Source organism: Lytechinus variegatus, chromosome 3, assembly GCF_018143015.1.
Source record: "Lytechinus variegatus isolate NC3 chromosome 3, Lvar_3.0, whole genome shotgun sequence".
Taxonomy (NCBI): domain Eukaryota; kingdom Metazoa; phylum Echinodermata; class Echinoidea; order Temnopleuroida; family Toxopneustidae; genus Lytechinus; species Lytechinus variegatus.
The window spans coordinates 856,656-876,005 of NC_054742.1; the positions used below are offsets into that span (position 1 = coordinate 856,656).

The 19,350-nt window shown below is 37.2% G+C and overlaps 2 protein-coding genes across 2 annotated transcripts; one reads left to right on the forward strand and one right to left on the reverse strand.

Moving 5' to 3' along the window:
- Positions 1-49: 49 nt before the first annotated feature.
- Positions 50-8,593, reverse strand: LOC121412162 (cholinesterase 1-like). The gene is made up of 9 exons (XM_041605069.1): positions 7,982-8,593; positions 7,335-7,497; positions 6,706-6,783; positions 6,263-6,381; positions 5,567-5,734; positions 4,762-5,121; positions 4,129-4,397; positions 1,115-1,281; positions 50-567 (listed from the first exon to the last, which is right to left on the reverse strand). Exons 1-9 carry the CDS (start codon positions 8,372-8,374, stop codon positions 443-445), a joined length of 1,842 nt encoding a protein of 613 aa, XP_041461003.1. The 5' UTR covers positions 8,375-8,593; the 3' UTR covers positions 50-442.
- A 385-nt stretch (positions 8,594-8,978) lies between these two features.
- Positions 8,979-18,700, forward strand: LOC121412163 (cholinesterase 2-like). The gene is made up of 9 exons (XM_041605070.1): positions 8,979-9,762; positions 12,235-12,397; positions 13,627-13,704; positions 14,419-14,537; positions 15,004-15,171; positions 16,125-16,484; positions 16,850-17,109; positions 17,563-17,729; positions 18,218-18,700. The coding sequence occupies exons 1-9, from the start codon at positions 9,406-9,408 to the stop codon at positions 18,334-18,336; spliced, it is 1,791 nt and encodes a 596-aa protein (XP_041461004.1). The 5' UTR covers positions 8,979-9,405; the 3' UTR covers positions 18,337-18,700.
- Positions 18,701-19,350: the final 650 nt, after the last annotated feature.

A 19,350-nucleotide genomic window follows, 5' to 3' on the forward strand; every position in this document is an offset into this window, starting at 1 on the left:
TAGTTTAAAATTTGAATGTCACTCAATAAAATACAAATATACAAAGTAATCCAGTGATATAACAAGAGAAGATAATGATATCAACGTCTGTTTAATGAACGATTGAAGTTAATGTGCTATTAGACGCATTTCCAGGTATGCTAAGTAATATTTTGAAAATCTGAATCCCCGAGTTTCAAAGATTATCAGAAATTGACATAAGTTAACCCAGTATAGATTGTCATCATCCAAAGTAGAATTGCGTTTTATGAGCAATAGGTGTTATGATGCCCCTGGTATTCAATTTCTCGTGTCAGTTTTGCAAAGGCATTATTCAATTTACATTGCTCGACATTAATGTCTATGATGGGACGGCTTATTTGGCTGAACCCCACGCAGCTACCATATTACTGCAGGTAAATTCCAACATGTCCAATGTAAACAAAAAAAGACGTCGGTCCCATTAAGGGTCTCCACATTGTTCGTTACTCTTGTATTCGTCAAACGCATCCGTCCATTGGACCATATGGACATCTCTCCACTGTGTGTACTCCTGTTCCCATTCCTTGTATAATCCAGAAAAGTCTCCTGTAATTTATATGTACATTATTTTTTAAATTACAAATCATAATTTGAACAATGATCAACACACTGTCGAAAGAAGGCATCACAGTTTATGTTAATATTCGTCATACCACTATTTCAAATATAATACAAATGTACAAAACCAAACTAAGAGATCGTAAGGAATATGACTTAACTTAAAATTAGAGTGGGAAAAAAGTAGGTCTGTGGCACCAAGTTATCAAGTTTGATACAACTACTAACATGGCAAATGGATAAAGCATATATGCACTATAGAGTATAATATCGTCTATCTAGTTTCACATTCATCTATTTCACATATCTTTAATAAGATACAAACATACGAAATTACATATGAAATATTGAGAACAAAATAGATAACAGGGATTGACAATGGTTGCACTCAGATGTGCACCAACACTGAGTAAAAAGATTAAAAAATAATTTAAATCATATTTATCATCTCTATACAAATGGTGTTAAATCTTCACAATATTTTGCTACTCTCGAAATACATACGTATGTGCTTTGAAAAAAAGCAGTTACTCACCATACGAGTTTAGTGCAGGGGCATAATGAAGCCAGAAAGTACAGTTGTTCATCCTCATAGCGCGACCGTTCTCCATGCTAGGTGATAGTTTCTTGTAGTTCTGCTCTGGTAAAGTGTATCTTGGCCATTCAGGATATTCACCAGAAGGTTGTTCTCCATTTGGATTTCTGAAAATTCAATGAAGTAATGACGCAAAAATACTATACATAATTTTCGAATTAAAAAAAAATCCACTTACAGGCGCGTATCCAGGGTTCTGCACCCCGGGACCTGATCTAATCTTGGCACCCCTGTGAACTTTTCGGAAAATTCCCCCACCCCCGCCAGGCAAACATAGGTAAATACATGTTGAATTATTTTATTTCAACTTCAATTCGGCACCCCTCGGTCGAACATCGATTCGGTGCCCCCTATGTCGAACATCAATTCGGCACCCCTAGGCAAAACATCAATTCGGCACCCCTAGGTCGAACATCCATTCGGCACCCCTAGGTCGAACATAAATTCGGGTCCCCCTAGGCATGCTAGGTCGGACATAGATTCGGCGCCCCTATATCGAACTTGAATTCGGCACCCCTATGTCCAACTTAAATTCGCCGCCCCTAGGTCGAACTTGAATTCAGCACCCCTAGGCAGAACATCAATTCGGCGCTCCTAAGTCGAACATCAATTCGGCACCCCTAGGCAGAACATCAATTCGGCACCCCTAGGTCGAACATCAATTCGGCGCCCCCCCCCCCTAGGTCGAACATCGATGCGGCACTCTTAGGCAGAACATCAATTCGGCGCTCCTAGGTCGAACATCATTTCGGCACCCCCCCCAGGTCGAACATCGATTCGGCACTCCTAGGCAGAACATCAACGGCGCCCCTAGGTCGAATATCAATTCCACACCCCTAGGCAAAACAGCAATTCGGCACCCCTAGGTGGAACATAAATTCTGCACTCCTATATCGAACTTGAATTCGGCACCTCTAGGTAGAACATTGATTCGGTGCCCCTCTAAGTTGAAGATTAATTCGGCGCCCCTATGTCCAACCTTGATTCATTGTCAGCTTTCGTACACAGCCCGCATTCGACCCTACATAACTGCCAAGGTGTGTGAACATGCTGTTCCAGCCATTGTATTGTCACGCCTTGATTATGCAAATTCACTCTTGTATGGAATCAACTCGTCACAGATGCAACGTCTTCAGAGGGTCCAAAACCGTGCAGCCAAGCTGCTTCTCAAAGCTCGTGAGAAAGATCATGTTACTCCTCTGTTAAGAGAGTTGCATTGGCTTCCAGTGAAGCAACGTGTTGCCTTCAAGACTATGACCCTTGTTTTCAAGATTATCCACGATGAAACTTCACACTACATGGACTCTCATCCGTCCACATCAGTCAGAACGTCCCGGGCTTCGCTCCAGTACAGACATTACTCTACTCCATGTTCCACGGACAAATCCCTAAGCTGGTGACTATGCTTTTCAGACATGTGCCTCAAGACGCTGGAATGACCTTCCAAGATATATGCAACTTCTCCTTCTTTGGAAATATTTAAGAAGCATCTCAAAACTCTGCTTTTAATCATTAATCTTTACATGTATTAGTTATTATCATTTTCTTTTCCATCATTGCGTAAAGCGCTGTGAAACGATGATATATTGTAAGAGCGCTATATAAATGAACACCTTATTTTTATTTATAATTTGGCGCCCCCCCCCAGGTCGAACAACGATTAGTCACCCCTAGGCAGAACTCCGATTCGGTGCCCCTGGGTAGAACATCAATTCGGCGCCCCCTTAGGTTGAAGATCAATCCTTAAATCTTGGACAGACATTTTACCCAGTTATATAAAGGGGCTGAGAACCTGGGTCATTTTAGGTTAGAATTACTTAAGCTCATGGAAAAGCATGATCACAATTTTTCTTTTAAAATTAATGGAAGACGAATTAAATACCTATTCCGCGCCATTGCATAAGATGTTGCCTCATAAGCTTCTTCATACATATCATTAGGCGACGAATATGGGATTACGTAAGATGTTGTCTCTTTAATAGGTAGATACTGCATGACATTTGCTCCTGCAAGAAATTAACTCCCATGGAAAATCATGTCCAAACATAATAATCTCACATCTAGCATTTATCCACATAATTATTATGTCTATCTCCAATAAACCGATCCACCCACACATGCACCCACTTGTCTTCAAAGACATTAAAAGTAAATATCATTACCCAAACTTCTTTGCCCGGTGTTTCCTTGGCTAAACTAAATTCATGCATACTGGGTCAAAATTGTGGTATAATAAAATTGATGGTAGGTCTTTGAGTATTCATTTTAAATATTCAGGGTAGATATTTGGGTATTTATTTAAAGATTCTGTTTCCCTGATTACGTTTAATGTCTAAGTAAGGGGAGACAAATTGCCGTTTCGTCTACTGACAAATCGTCCACCTACCACTTGGTCTACTTTCATTTAGTATAATGCAATTTCGTCCATCAACAGTTCATCTAACAAGCATTTGGTCCAATAACCATTTGGTCAATCATCACTTCGTCTAATCATCATTTCGTCAATGACTATTTCTAAATCATGAGAGACAAATTGCCGATTCGCCTATTGCCAACTCGTCCACCTACCACTTGGTCTACTTTCATTTAGTATAATGCAATTCGTCCATCAACAGTTCATCTAAGAACCATTTGGTCCAATAACCATTTGGTCAATCATCACTTCGTCCAATCATCATTTCGTCTATGACTATTTCGTTGATCTAATATCCATTCCATTTCAGTTCACTTTGCACAACTAGCATTCGTCCAATTAGACCAAATGTTATATGGACTAAATATCTATTCGACCAACTGGTTATTAGGCAAAATGGTGAGAGGAAGAATTTGCAATAAGACCATGTGGATAGTGGACGAACTGATGGTAGACAAATGATAGTAGACGAGTTGGCAATTGGAAGAATTGGCATTTAGACGAATTGGAAATAAACCATCAGGAGAGACCATGGGCTTACCCAGTTCGTATGAAATTGGCCCAATACTGCATAAATTGAATAGACATTGACTTCTCCTCATTGGTCTGCTCCCGCAAAACATCTGGTAAATCTTGATTTAGTCCCCAAGCGAACACGTATTGCAATTCTTCAGCGTGACCTGCTCCTAGCCATCCAGGTAGTCCTATGAATATTGACGAGGTAGGGTCATGTGTCATTTCATACCGGTAGACAGGGGCTCCTGTCTCCAACATGGCTCTCGACATTGCTTCTGTTGGACATGCAAACATCTAGAAATTAATGAATAAATTAGCAAATGAATAAACAAAAAAATGAATAAACAAGCGAATTTCGAAAAAAAATAGGTATATGATATGAATAACTATCTCCACCTACTAAAGTTTGGATAGCCAGGACAAAGTGTAACTTAATTTATTTGAAAAAAAAATCCTGTTCCTATCTTTTAAATTTTTTTAAATAAGCATACAATGCGTAATGAATTTCTTTAAAATAATTTAGTATCCCCAACCCCCTCCCCCTAGAAAATGACATTCACTCCTTACTTTCTTTCTACTATTGCATTTAACAAAAAGCTGTACTTTTAATCAAAATGAAAACATGTTCATTGCAATCCAATTCTAAAGTTCCCAGTACCTGATCCGTGTTTAAGTTTATAAACGCGTTGACTTGATTGGATGTAGAATCATCGGCCTGTGTCCAGTCAAGGTACCACTGTTCTACAGCTGTAGCAAACATCGGCGTGTAATAAAAGAGATAGTCGGGCAAGAGCTCGGTGAAGTCCTCTCGGGTCACCGTTGGAGGGATCTGTCTCAAGACATAACTAGGGTAAGCACGGAGAGTTATCAGGGTTCCTTCGTCTTCGTTTGTCCCAGTGAGCATCGGGACACTCTGAAATTCCTGACGTTTGAGGATTTCGACGGGCAGGTCGGGGATAAAAACCTGATCCACGACGGGGGTGAATAGCAGCTCGTTGGTAAGATACTTTAAAGTCAGCTGGTGGATGAAAATAAAGTATAATGATGAATAATCCAACTCAAATGTACGGAATCAATTAGGCATACAAACAGGATACACACAATATAAAGTCAGTCATTAAATGAGAATTCTAGATTATCACTTCGATAAAGACTGTAATTTAAAATCTACTTCATGTCAGCATTTTCTATTGTTCCTCCATCATTAGAAAGATTTCAAATCGTGTGTATTCCGATCAAATTCAAACCGCTGGGTCCCATAAAGTAAAAGTAATTTGTCGTTATTTCGGAGGTATATAACAATAAAAGTAATAAAGTACTCAAACTGTTTTAAGGAAGCAGATTACATAGAAATCCGTGACAGAGATTATTGATTTGTTTGATTTAATTCGGGCATTTGTCATACCTAGTTGAATGTCAATAATAGCAAAGTTTTTATCCTACAAATGAAAAATATTTCTTACGGATGCCTGAGCTTGTGTCAAAACAGGTTCATCTACATCTCTTAAACACTCGATTAGCAGTTCGCTGTCGATGTCAGTACAGTTGACTTGGTCCGCAATCTCTCTGGTAAAACCGACTTGACGGCCGATGTCCGTATCGACCGCCCAAGGACACAATGCATTACCACTCTGGAATGTCAAATAAAGCGGGACTTGTTCGAAAAAGTATACTTATCATGCATATACAACAAGCATTTAGCTCTTTAAATTTTGAAAACTTTTCATACAACTTGTGTGGTTGGACTCTCTAGTCAAACTTGCTTTGATTGCCAACATTTATGAATACCCGCAGTATTGCAACATTTCATTATCAAAGCATCCCTTTTAAACTATAAATAAGAACATTCAGCGTTCATACTACTTGGATATGAAAGCATTGGTTATGAAATCCTGACATAATCGAGATTAATCAGGTGTTTTCTTCTTGAAACAAACAAACAAAAAAATAAACAGAAATTGTCAGTCATACCTTGTTCTGTTATCGACGCATATGCAATTCAACACTATTACCTGTTGATTTTCTATGTTAGGGTTATTTTTTTTCCTTACCATGCTTCCTGTCTGTCATTTCTTCAATTTGAATACAAATTCTACAAAAATTATCATAAATCTTTAAATTGCGATTAATTCTAGAGGTATTTCTCATTGCTCACTGACCTGCATAATAGCTTGATGAAATAACCCAACACTAATTGGTGACATCAGATGAAGTCCAACGCTAGATGCCCCAGCACTTTCACCCATTATCGTCACCCTACTAGGATCACCACCAAATGCTGTGATTTTAGACGAGATATCATAAGGAAAGGTACATTATACTTCCTTGGAGATATTTCTTTAGTTGAATGGCAAATGGACCATTGACAAAGGTGAGGTTTTGGTCATAGAAACACATTAATGTTTCCAAGGATCTAAAAAGTGTGATAAAAGACGAGTAGTTTGCACATTGTGTTTACTATCATTGTTTATTAGAATTATACTTTTTTCAATCAAGCGATTTATTTGATACCGTAAGTCTTTTTCTGTAATTCACACTAGATAACATATGTGCAAATTTTGTGGGTTATGTTAATTATAGATGATTGTAATTGATAACTTACCAACAATATTATCTTGAACCCATTCTAGAGCCATCACCTGATCAAACATTCCATAGTTTCCCGGAGAAACGCTGTCACCTGCGTTAAATTGACATTTGATAAAAATGTAGATTTTGTTTTTACTGTGTTTAAGCTTTAAAAGATTTACCTCAATCATCCACCGTTTTCAATTTCGAATATTAAAAAAAAAAGAATCTGCGTATCAGAAACTCAACTTCGACTACAAATCCATAAGGGAACTGTCTTGACAAGACCTCAATGGTCTATTTAACAGCTGTACTTAATTTCAATGCACTATCTATACCAAGTTGTGTGTGCATATTATTTAATTGCTTTATTTTATTTTGAATTGCATGTTTTGTTTCAATGTGTTGCAATTTTTTTTTAATTGGAATTGAATAAAGTTGAACTGACCTGAATTATTAATTTCACCCTTATCTGGATTTCAAGATGTTTATTCAGTTCTATTTTCTATAGCTGATTACTCTTTAAGATTTGTAATGATACAGTTTTATAAATATGCCGAATATGACAACAACAATTATAATGATAATCACCACACACGCACTCACACAAATCTTCACGTTCTTTTGCTCCTCCTCATCATCTCTTCCCTACCTAGAACCTACCGGTTGTGAGAAAACCATATACACCTAGTCTGTAGTTGACGGTAACAAAGACGATGTCGGGAGCGAGTGCAATCATTGGAAGGGGTTCATAGAGGGTAGCAGAACCGGCACCTGTGGAATATCCACCGCCGTGAAACCAGACTACAACAGGTGCAGTAATAGGCTGCAAAAAAGATGAGTGGTAGAGGTAAATGTCCACCTAAAAATTATAATACTCAAATAAATCAAAATGAAGCAAAATATCTCACATTCAACCCAAAAAACACTCATCCATAACCTACCAAATTAGTTTTGAAAACCATCAAGTATGTTTTAAAAGCACCCACTGGGCACAAAAAAAAATGATTATTTTTTTTAATATAGTAAGAGACAAATGAATTGGGCGTGTACCTGACATTTTTTAAATTATTGTTTCATGTCATGACGAATTATAACACCGATCAGGTTGATTACATTAATCGACAATAAATAGACCATGAAAGCAAGAAATCCACTTGAATTCAAATTCTTAAACTTTAAGGTGTAATACATTTTGTTTAGAGACGAAACATGAAATAAGTTCATATAAGGATAATGGCATCACACGGAAAGGGCCACTGTAAATGTGACCTATATTCACTGAGTTGGTTATGGCTATAAAATCCTACCCGAGGAGAACTTGTGTGAACAGCAAGATATAAACAATCTTCATCGACGTCTCTTCCAATACCTGGGTTGCCAGGTATATCATCAAGCGGAGATGTCTGTGGACACTGTGGTCTGTCAGTTATTGCCAAATAGGTCCTACCTAGGTCACCTTTCTTAATAGGATTTTTTAATCTAAGTTCTCCCACCGGTGGTTCAGCAAACGGGATGCCTAGAAAGGCTTCCATCCTGGTGTCGACATTGAGGTATTGAGATTCATTGAATGGGATATAGATCCCTGTCAGCCTCGTGGTAGTTCCAGGGAGTGTGATTTGTGGTCTTTGTGCTTCACCCTGGCCCACCAGAAGACCTGATATAAACAACATGGAACAGGTAATCCGCATCAGAATCTCCATGGTATCTTCAATAAATATCGCTCTCTACGATGCGCTTTGTGTTCAGGAAACTTGCTCTCCTTGTCAATACATTTAGATGTGGGCTGAGTAGTATATTTTTCAAACTGCTTGAACATGCATGCTTCAAAATAAGAAACCAGAAGCCCGATGTTTTAGTCTTAATGATGTGATCTTTATGACCTCACTGGAGAGACTCAAACGCTGGTATGCACCATAAAGTATAGTGCTATAGGTTCCCGATTAAATACTTATTACATAATATCGAGCAGGGACTGGCGGACTTATATGAAAATCAAACACAGAAAGCAGGCTGTAATTATAATTGCTATCTTTTTTTTATTGTGGCCCTATTCTAATCAGTTACCTCGTGTGGTTTAACCAGACGATATTAGTCTCTATATTGTATATCCTTTGTGAAACACCTCGCACACGTTGGTATTTGAGTTGTGTAAGAGGGAAAACTAAACCGTCAATGTTCGCAGATCTTAAACTTAGAGAACGAGTAATGAAAGATCAAATCTAAATATCTGAAATCATAAAGATTTAATTAATCACTGACAATGCATTTATTTGGTTTGAATTCCAAAGAAATGTTACAGTATTAATAATTCATCTAAGCGTCTACTTATTATGAATTGGAGAAGTCTTAATGTGTTCTTCGCGTCAAACTCAACCAAGATGGTTTCGTGTTTCATTATCTCTAATGATAGGACTTCTGGCATTTAGACTTTATGCCAACAAATCTCAGTGATACAAGGGAAGGCGTGTGCCATTTGATCACGTGTATCTATATAGCTTGTTTTCAAACAAAGAGAGGTCGTCAAACGATATCTTCTTAGAGTAAGCAAATTTGATGGAACCAAACTTACTTGATATATCGAGATTCCTTGAGTCACGTAATGATTTTTTGACTTTTGAAAGATAGCTCGTCGAAGAATGATTCAACAGACATGAAATGTATTTTGCACCGACAATCAGAGATTAGCATAGTGATCAAGTTGAAAGATCTATAACAGTTTTATTCCAACAGGATGGATAAAGTACAACTTTTTAGTTTCTCAGTGAATATTGTAATACTGATTGCAGGACATGCACGGGGTCAAGGGCCACAGATTACCCTTCCTGGACCATCAAATACTGTCCTTCGAGGAACTTACGTAACTTTTAATGAATCGGAGTATCTTAATGTGGATATTACCATCGAGGCTTTCCTGGGTATACCGTATGCTGAACCACCTGTAGGAGACCTACGGTTCAGAAACCCAGTCAAGAAAGGAGATCTTGGAATGTTTTATCTGGCAGACAGGGATAGGTCGACTTGTGCTCAAGTGAATGGAGGTGAAAATGAAGATTGTCTCTATCTTGGAGTGCATACATCGTCACCTCGGGTAAAGCCTTCTCGATTAATACACGTTCAAATTCACTGACACTGAAACAGATGATTTCCTAAGTTGTCAAAGTGATGTATTATGATAAAAGAATATGAATATTTAGCTTCGTGTTCATCGATATTATCCATTGCTATATTTAATTCATGTTATATTATGTAATGGAGTGGATTCAGTTGTAGAGCTTATATTATTAATATTAAAGTATTTTATGTAAATATACCCATTAACCATGACAATAAATTAGAAAAGAGTAAAAACAAAGCACGCATCTTCTATAAACTTGTTTTATGTCTAAAACAATAGAATATGAAAGTGTAGAATAACTTTAAAACAAAGTTAAAATCACCCTGATGTGGAATGAATGGATTTTTTCCAATTATCTGAAGATATATTTCTGAGTTCGTTTTCAAAGAATGATGGTCGAAATGGGATCTTATACACTTTAAAGGATAATATTGATAAGGTATCTAAGGAAAACCATTCGGACTTTAGCTGATTATATATATATATATTTTATTTATTTATTCACGTCCATTAAAAAACATTGAGCATACAAAAACATCAAAAATACATTAAAAAAACAAGGAAACAAAGACACATAGCAAGATGCAAGTAAGATTTTAAAAAGGGTTCAGATTATATAAGGATAATTACAGTACATGCATAAACAATGAACATGAAATGGGAAGCTGCAAAAGAACAAAGCAAAGTTCTGTCGAGGCAGTCCCTATGGACAGTAAAATGTAAAATTCAAGACTTGTACTGATAATATAAACATATAATAATTAGGAAATATGATGGGATAAGTTCAATTAAGATGTTTGATGGTTTAAAAGAAAGTTTTTTAACTTGGATTTAAAGGAATTTAAATATGAGATCTGTTTGATGTTACGGGGAAGAGAATTCCAAATGCAAGGTCCTTTGAATTTAAAAGAAAAGGAAGATGCTGCATTTTTATATTCTTCAACATAATAATTTTCAGGATTTCTAGTGTTTTAACTGTGCATCAATATTTTACTTTTGATCATTGAGGCAAGATTATACGGCACTTTATTTTGTTTATGTTTAAAAACCATAAATGCTACAAAATATTGATTCAATCGATATACATTTAGGAAATTAAGTTTTTTTAAAGTGGTTTTGAGGGAGCATTAAAATCAGACATGCAACATATTCCAACAATCTTCTTTTGTAATTTGAATAATCCAAGGAGACTTGTGCAGGCGCGGATCTGGGAGGGGCCGAGCCGGCCCCGGCCCCCCCCCCTATTTTTTTGGCAACCTGCAGAAAAAAGTGTACTCTTTATCTTAATAGTTACTACGAAAAACAGAAAGAAAAGAGGTATTATACCCATAATATGCAATTTACAGCCTCGTAACGGCCGGCCCGACCCCGAAAGGAAACAAGAAAAAGATGAGGGAAAGAATTGAAAACTAGACTTTATATAAAAATTTTCGCTCGCGCTCGCATTGCCTGTGTAATGAATCCCATTTAAAAGGATTAAATGACACTTCATATATCTAATTCTGAAATCAATTTGCACACAGTATTTTAGCTCGCACATTAGGCTTTCATTATTTTGTTTGATTTACACAAATTGTTATATCAACATTTTCAGCTCGCGCTGCGCGCTCGCATTGCTTGATTTGTGAGATACCTATCCTGTTTGTAAATTCTTTCCAAAATTTGTCAAAATGCTTCTTTATTATGTCAGTTTATTAAAGAATTAAGCTCGTGCTTCGCGCTCGCATTTAATTGTTTGAGACACACAGCTTGTTGTTTATTTAAATAAAAACGCGCTTAGACTGGACATCCAGTTTTCAGGTCGGAATATCAAAACTTTTGAGCTCGCGCTTCGCACTCTCATTATTTAATTGGTGATACTTGTATCCTCTTCATTAATCATAAAAAACAGTCCTAACTGAGTCCCTTTTCAGGTTACTATAATAAAATTTCGGCTCGCGCTTCGCGCTCGCATTGTTTAGTTGGATACTTATCTTTGTTCATGATTATAAAAACTGCTCAGAATCTTCAGTTCTAAGGACATGAAATATCAAAGAATTTTAGCTCGCCCTTCGCGCTCGCGTTATATATCAAGACCACATGGGATACCTTATCTTGTTAATAACAAAATAATAAAAACTAACATATACTTAAGACTTCAGTCTTTAGTTAGGACTACCCCCCCAAAAAAAAAATCAGATTATAGCGGCCAATCGAGAAAAATGTTGATGAAAATATTTTTCGCCCCCCCCCCCCTATTGGCGAAAGCTGGATCCGCCCCTGTTGTGGGATATGTGTTCGCCCAGACTATTATTACTTTCGTATGAGGTATGCAAAAAGAAAACACATCATTGGGCATATACATTAGTAATATTCGGCCAAAGTCAATAAAATGTAAGCGTGAAATCTGAATGTAAAGTTGAATAATTCTTATACACATTGATGATATTACTATGAACGTTTCAGCCTAGAAATGCATCTGTCATGGTGTGGTTACATGGAGGTGCGTTCACACTGGGAGGAGGTTCGTGGACAGCTTACGACCCTTATCCTCTTATTGCTATCTCACCTGACCTCATTGTCGTCAATATCAATTACCGCCTTGGTGTGCTTGGCTTTCTTACAACAGGTAAATATATATCACAATACATTATAACGATGCTAATATGCGCAGGACATTTGAATAACATAGAATTATTCATTTCAGAGCTATTTTTTTTTAATTTGCAACATATTTTTAAGTAATAGTTAATTTCTTATCACATTTATGCTTTATCTCAAATGATGTCACTGTGTCATATCCTCGTACATCAGGAGAAAGAAACATTTATTCATCTTTTGTAATCATCCATAGGGATTTACATTAGTCTTCGTGTATTTTGTCATACCCATCCTCGCCATAAGTAATTTTTAATGGGTTAATTCACACATGAACATAGTATCGGGGCCCTTTGGCAGAAAAATAAATTCCGAACACAAGCCCCGAATACGAACTTCTTATTTGTGACTCGTCATACCTAAATGAGAGACAAGTCGGAATTTTTCAAATCCGATTTTTTTCGTGATTATTATTTCCCATTTCTTTACCTTTAATTTGATATATCACTCGACCCTTAAGAGTAAATATTAGTGGAGATATTAGCCTTAGAATGCAAGAAGAATCGGGCTCTTGAAAATAAAAATCAAGAGAAAAACGCCTTCGAAGTTTGACTTCCGTTAAATCTATTTTGCCACCGCCGCGCCGAGCTAACCGAAATGCCCTAGTAATCGCTTGCCAAAAAAGGCGAAACGATTAACCAATGAGGAGGCTGCATTGAGAACAATAGTCAACTTGCAAGTAATGCGCGACTGCAAGACGAACGTTCCATGTCAATCAGTTATCTTCTACACATCATTGGTTAAACCGGGGTTTTATAATAATCTTCGTGAAATAAAAAGAATGTCATGATCTCCCTTATTAGTGAAATAAAAGGCGGGATAAAAGGTTGGCCCTAAAACCATGGAGGAGGGAGTATTCCAATGATTTTCATTGTGCCATCGGCTTGTTTGAATATCGATGGTGTTTACTCTCACCCGGACTCTTGACATGTAATCTATCAAGCGAGTCATTAAGACCTGAACTTAAACCGCATGGTCTAAAAAAAACTATCCCTTGTAAAATGGTACGATGGGCCTTCAAAATAATTCAAGTTATATAATGTTTTATTTTCATTTCTAGTTATGTTTTGATTGCATCTCTTTGTGTAACTGGTCTCTAATATATAAGTTTAAAATGTTTATCGGTGATTAGTTCATTGAAATGAAAAGGCCAATACTTTCCGTTTATGTGTTATGGATTAATTTGTTCAATTTACTCAGGCGACGACGCCTCAGTCGGTAACTTTGGAATGCATGATCAAGTGATGGCTCTCCAGTGGGTGCAAGAAAACATTGCAGGTAAATATATTTCTCATCATTCGTATTTTACAACCTTTTACAGTTGAAAATAACGGAAGGTGTAATTCAACTTGTACCTATAAGACATATATTTTTCCGGGGGAGAATGAAGTCGGAATACTTCCTCACAACAGGGACGACCAATAAAAGAAAATTACTCTAAGAATACTTGCGACGAGTGAGTTTCAAGCTTTTTTTACACTTTCATCGGCCAAAAACTAAACTATATTGACTTATTTATGTTAAGGGATTTTTTTAGATAATCGATGTCTCGGACATTATGTTTTGTTAACATGGCTAGTAAGAAGCATCGATTGCAAATAACTATAATACTAAATATATTCATTGACAAAATGACATCAGTATACAGAAATAAGATAAGATTGTATAATTTTATAGTTGCTGAATCCCATTTTTGCATTTACGTATACTAAACAATATATGTTTCCCATACTTGTCGATTTTTTTCTGCAAGTGAGCTCTTACTCATTCAACAATATGGCATGCAAACTCATGTACTTCCTGCAGTAAAAATGATGCATGTAATTCGAAACGGTATTAATTAGCTTATATCTGTCATTAAACTAACATCGGGCCTACTTATGATAGACACACTCCGTTGTAAAGAAAAAAAAAGATTTTATCTCTACTAAAAAAGAAATTACGAGGCTAATTACACTTATTTATCATGGTGTTATCATATCGTGTAAACAGCGTTTGGTGGTGATCCTAGGAGGGTGACGATCATGGGAGAGAGCGCCGGCGCCGCCAGCGTAGGTCTTCATCTTTTATCCCCTCTTTCCCAGGGACTTTTCCGCCACGCCATAATGGAGGTAAATAAAGCTGTGTCACCCAGATTTTTTTTCGTGATTCTGTTGATTAAAGTGCAAAATTGATTAGCTAATCTTATCAATGTTGCACTTTAATCAAAAGCTTGATTCGTTTTGTAAGTTTGTGTTTATCCCCGCTTTTAAAGTTGATTTAATTCTGAACGTAAATCATAAATATATAAATTCTTAATAGATAAAAAATAAAAAATCAGAGAAATATTTCTAAAAGAAAGTAAGGTGATAAATAAAAAAAAAACAAAGAAAATAAAAAAATAATAAGAGAGTACACACGTTAATTATGCCATGATGAGCGGAGATGCCAGACGCCATTATCAGTTTGTTCCATTATTGTTCTTGATTAGATTAGAATATTGTATGAGTATTGCAGTAAATTTATTTGTTTGGTTTTGAAAATTTTTGTATTTGTAAATATATTTCAATTCAGATTGATCTTTTCTATTAATTGTAGAGTGGAAACGCCCTATGTCCATGGGCAGTTGATACCAACATCACAAGGCAGGTCGGTTTCACAAAAGAGATTGCAGACAGGGTCAATTGTTCTACTACCGACAACGAAGACCTGGTTGAATGCTTGAGAAATACCGATGTTATTGTCCTGTTGAGAACACAGGCACTTGTAAGTTCATAAAAGTTTATAAAACAGTGCGTGTTTCACAAAGACATAAAGATCAACTGTAATTGCCATTAACCACTAATTACTGTAGTTGTATTAACCACTCTGCGAATATGCAAAGTAAATAAAGATATGAAATTTTAGTTTTTTCAACGATTATAAGCGCACTCGTTTGTTAATAGCAATAATCAATAAAATATTTTCATTTATATGGAAGCTTAAAAGTGCCACCCAGATGTTCAGATAACCATCTTGTCATGTCTACATCCTGTGTGAGAGATGATCAGATGACAAAATCTCGGATCTCGTCATGTCTACATCCTGTGGGAGAGATGATCAGATGACAAGATCTCGGATCTCGTCATGTCTACATCCTGTGAAAGAGATGGTCAGATGACAAGATCTCGGATCTCGTCATGTCACATCTTTTAGAAGAGATGACCAGATGACAAGATCTCGGATCTCGTCATGTCACATCTTTTAGAAGAGATGATCAGATGACAAGTTCTCGGATCTCGTCATGTCACATCTTTTAGAAGAGATGATCAGATGACAATATTTCGGATCTTGTCATGTCTACATCCTGTGGGGGAGATGACGAGTTCTAAGGTCACGTCATCTTATCATCTCTCCCACAGGATGTAGACATGACGAGATCCGAGATATTGTCATCTGATCATCTATCCCATCGGATGTAGGCATCATCGACAAGATCCGATATTTCGCAATGTCATCATTTTCCCTATGTGATGTAGACATGACGAGATAATCTGAACATCTGGGTGGCACCTTTAAGCTTACATACATTTATTTTTAAGACTTGAGTGTGTTTTTGGTGAACCAAACATCGTATTTTTTATACATGCATTTAAAAACAAATGTACTGTCAGGTTATTGATGTTACTGAAGCCTCTGATTCCCAATTTTATCTTCGACTCCGGTCTTCCACTCTGCAGTTGGTTGGACAAAATCTATTCAATGAACTCCTCTTCGTTCCAGTGGTTGACGGATCATTCCTCCCTGATATTCCTATTGACATGATCAAACGAGAGGAATTCCACAAAGTACCAACCCTACTAGGTACGAATGAAGACGAAGGGACTCTTATAGCACTCCGAGCTTATCCCATATACTTGAGAAGGACGGATCCACCTACTATGACCATCCAGGAATTCAGAGAATCTTTACCAAATTACCTATATTATTACACACCCATGCTTGCGTCTGCTGTGGAGCAATGGTACATTGACTGGAGTTTGGCGGATAACTCGTCAGCTGATCAGCTTGAAGCTTTTGTTCGTTTGAACACCGATCAGGTACGATTTATGTCATCGACGAACGAGTAGGCCTAGGCCTACCAATAATGACAATGGTGCAGTATGATTATGAGTCGGTACAACGATTTTTCTATTATCAAAATATCTACCAATACTCTTTCACCAACTGTCAATGCGATGGATAGGCCTACTAACAAAATGATTGTACCAAGAAGGGTATCAGCATTAGATAGCAAGTTGTTGTGCCACTTGACGCTCACTTGACGCTTGTAGACCCAAATATCATTGCTACATACATTTTCTACAGTCCTTTTATTGTAGTTTTCTTATTTTCCCTCGGGGAGGGGGTGCTAGAGCTATTACTGTTTTTAAGTCATTATCTTGAAAATCAATTTTCTTTTAAGGTATTTTCGTGTTCGACTGAAATAATGGCCCGTGCTTTGGAAGGAAGTCAAGCCATTGTATACCGGTACGAGATGACCCATGATCCATCTCGTTCAATCTGGGGTGACAAACCCGGTTGGATGAGGGCAGGACATGGTGAAGAAGTTCAGTATGTCTTCGGTTGGGGTATCAAAAGCAGACGTAACCAGCCTCAGACACACGAAGAGAAACTTATGTCAATACAGGTTATGCAATATTGGACGAATTTTATCCAGAATGGGTAAGAAATTTGTGAAATTATTACTTTTTTAGTTTATGATTTGATTTCAGCATAAGACGTTCTTTGTTGTTAACATAAATCAATACGGGCCATAAGGTCGTAAATGACTATCATCATGATCGGTAAATGTCGGACCAACTAACTTGGCAGACAAAGGAATACCAATTATGTTAGTACAGGGAATGTCACATCTTAACCAGATTTAGCCAGCTTGTGTCAACATGAATTATAGCAAGTCATTTGATCATTCCAGTTTATCATTTCTGTCAGAATTCAAATCTTTTAGAAATCGAATTCTTGATATCCAAAGTACATTGATATCCAGAAATCATTGTGTGTTGTTAACAAATGGCAAAGAATAGATGATAAAATAAGTCTAAAAGGTCCAGAATGTGACGTACCCCCGATGCGACAGAACATTTAATGCTTTTATATCATTATGTTTACTTTCAGTGACCCAAACGACCCCGCCCCAACAAACAATCTTCCATTCTGGCCAAGATACACAATTCCTGATCAAGAATACAAGAAATTATCACTGAGCATGGATAATGGTCGAGCTATGAGAATGGACTCTTGTTCATTCTGGATGAACTACGCTCCTACCTTGTACAATCAAGGTAAAACTGAAATTTTCTGTATTGATTCATTAGTTCCATTCTATTATGCTAATTCCGTATCGAAAATTCACTTGTGACACTATTACACTATAATGTTTCACTACATCATGTGATAACATCCCGCTGGAACATAAACTAATTGATTTCATTGATTTAGATCATTGTGGTATAGTTGGTGGAGGGGCTTGGGGAGTTTGCCCCTAAATGATTCATGACCAAGACAAAATGGAGAAAAAGGGCAAATTTGTAGAAATATTGCCACTATGCACCATGTCTAGTCCCCTCAAAATTATAGGATCATTAGTCTACTGACTCAGACCCGGAATCATTAACAATATGTTCCTATGCTAATTGACCAAGTTTTCGATCATGATAACATTGGGCCTACTGGATTTGAATATATTAAATTATTTTTCTCTTAAGTAAAAGCTTATATCTAGGCGGAAAATAATTTTATGAAAACTGTGACATTTCTGTTTTCTTTTCAGATAGCCCCGAAGATATGTATCAAGAGTGGAAACAAGATTATGAACATTGGAGAGACGTTGATATGGTCGAATGGAATGAAGTATTCAATGATTACGTCAATGACTGCAATGCTCCGTGAATTCAATTTCTAGATGTATAATATCTCATGACAGGTTCGCTGTGGTTGTCTCATCATGTCAAAGTAGTTTATCATTTTATCTTATATTTATGTTAATGAGATCCTAGTTTTACTTTAGATAGCACAGTTATCTGTTAATGACGTGCCATAGAGTCTCGTTTAGCCCTGATCATAGAATATGAAGTCCAGGGGCGGATCCAGGATTTTCAAAAAAAAGGGGGGGGGGTCTTCATTTGGGTATGTCCGACATTTTCTACTCAAATGGAGGAAGGACCAAAATGTACCCTACCTGGATCCACCACTGACGCCAGTGGTGGATGAAGAGAACAATGGTAGGCGTAGCTTAAATCAAGATTTCCCAGAGCTATCTGCCCTTTGGAAAAATTGGTGATGCCGAAAAAAAATGTCTCTGCCGGGAATCGAACCCGGGCGCCCAGCTTTGAACGGTTTGAACGCCGGTGCCTACCATTGTTCTCTCCATCCATTTCTTTCACATGATATTTGAATAAAAGAGTTGCCAAAGCTGTTGTTCATGTAAAATTTCACACATTTGTATACTTTCACCCATATTTGTACTATATCAACGCAAGCTTTGATCCAGCTGAGGCATGGCGGCTTGTCAGTGCTCAAAACCCACCTACATCAGACAAAAGGAAATTATAATTGTATAGTGTCGAAAATCTGTCTATCTGACGGTCAATCGGATCGGGGTCGCCCTAGCCACTAACCTCTCTCTGTGGTCTAGTGGTTAAGGCACTGGCGTTTAAAGCTGGGGGCCCGGGTTCGGTTCCCGGCAGAGATATATTCGGTGATAGCTCATACAGGCGTATGAGCCGATGTGCTGTGTACAGTACTAGTATGTTCATTTTAATAGGCCTACATCGTGCATTGGACAACAGTAAACTAATGAAATAATGATATACACGTCCTCTGTACCCAGGAAAGCCACTCAACAAAACAACTGTTTCAACAAACCCCGCGAATTTTAGTTTATCGTCTGACACATCGTGGATC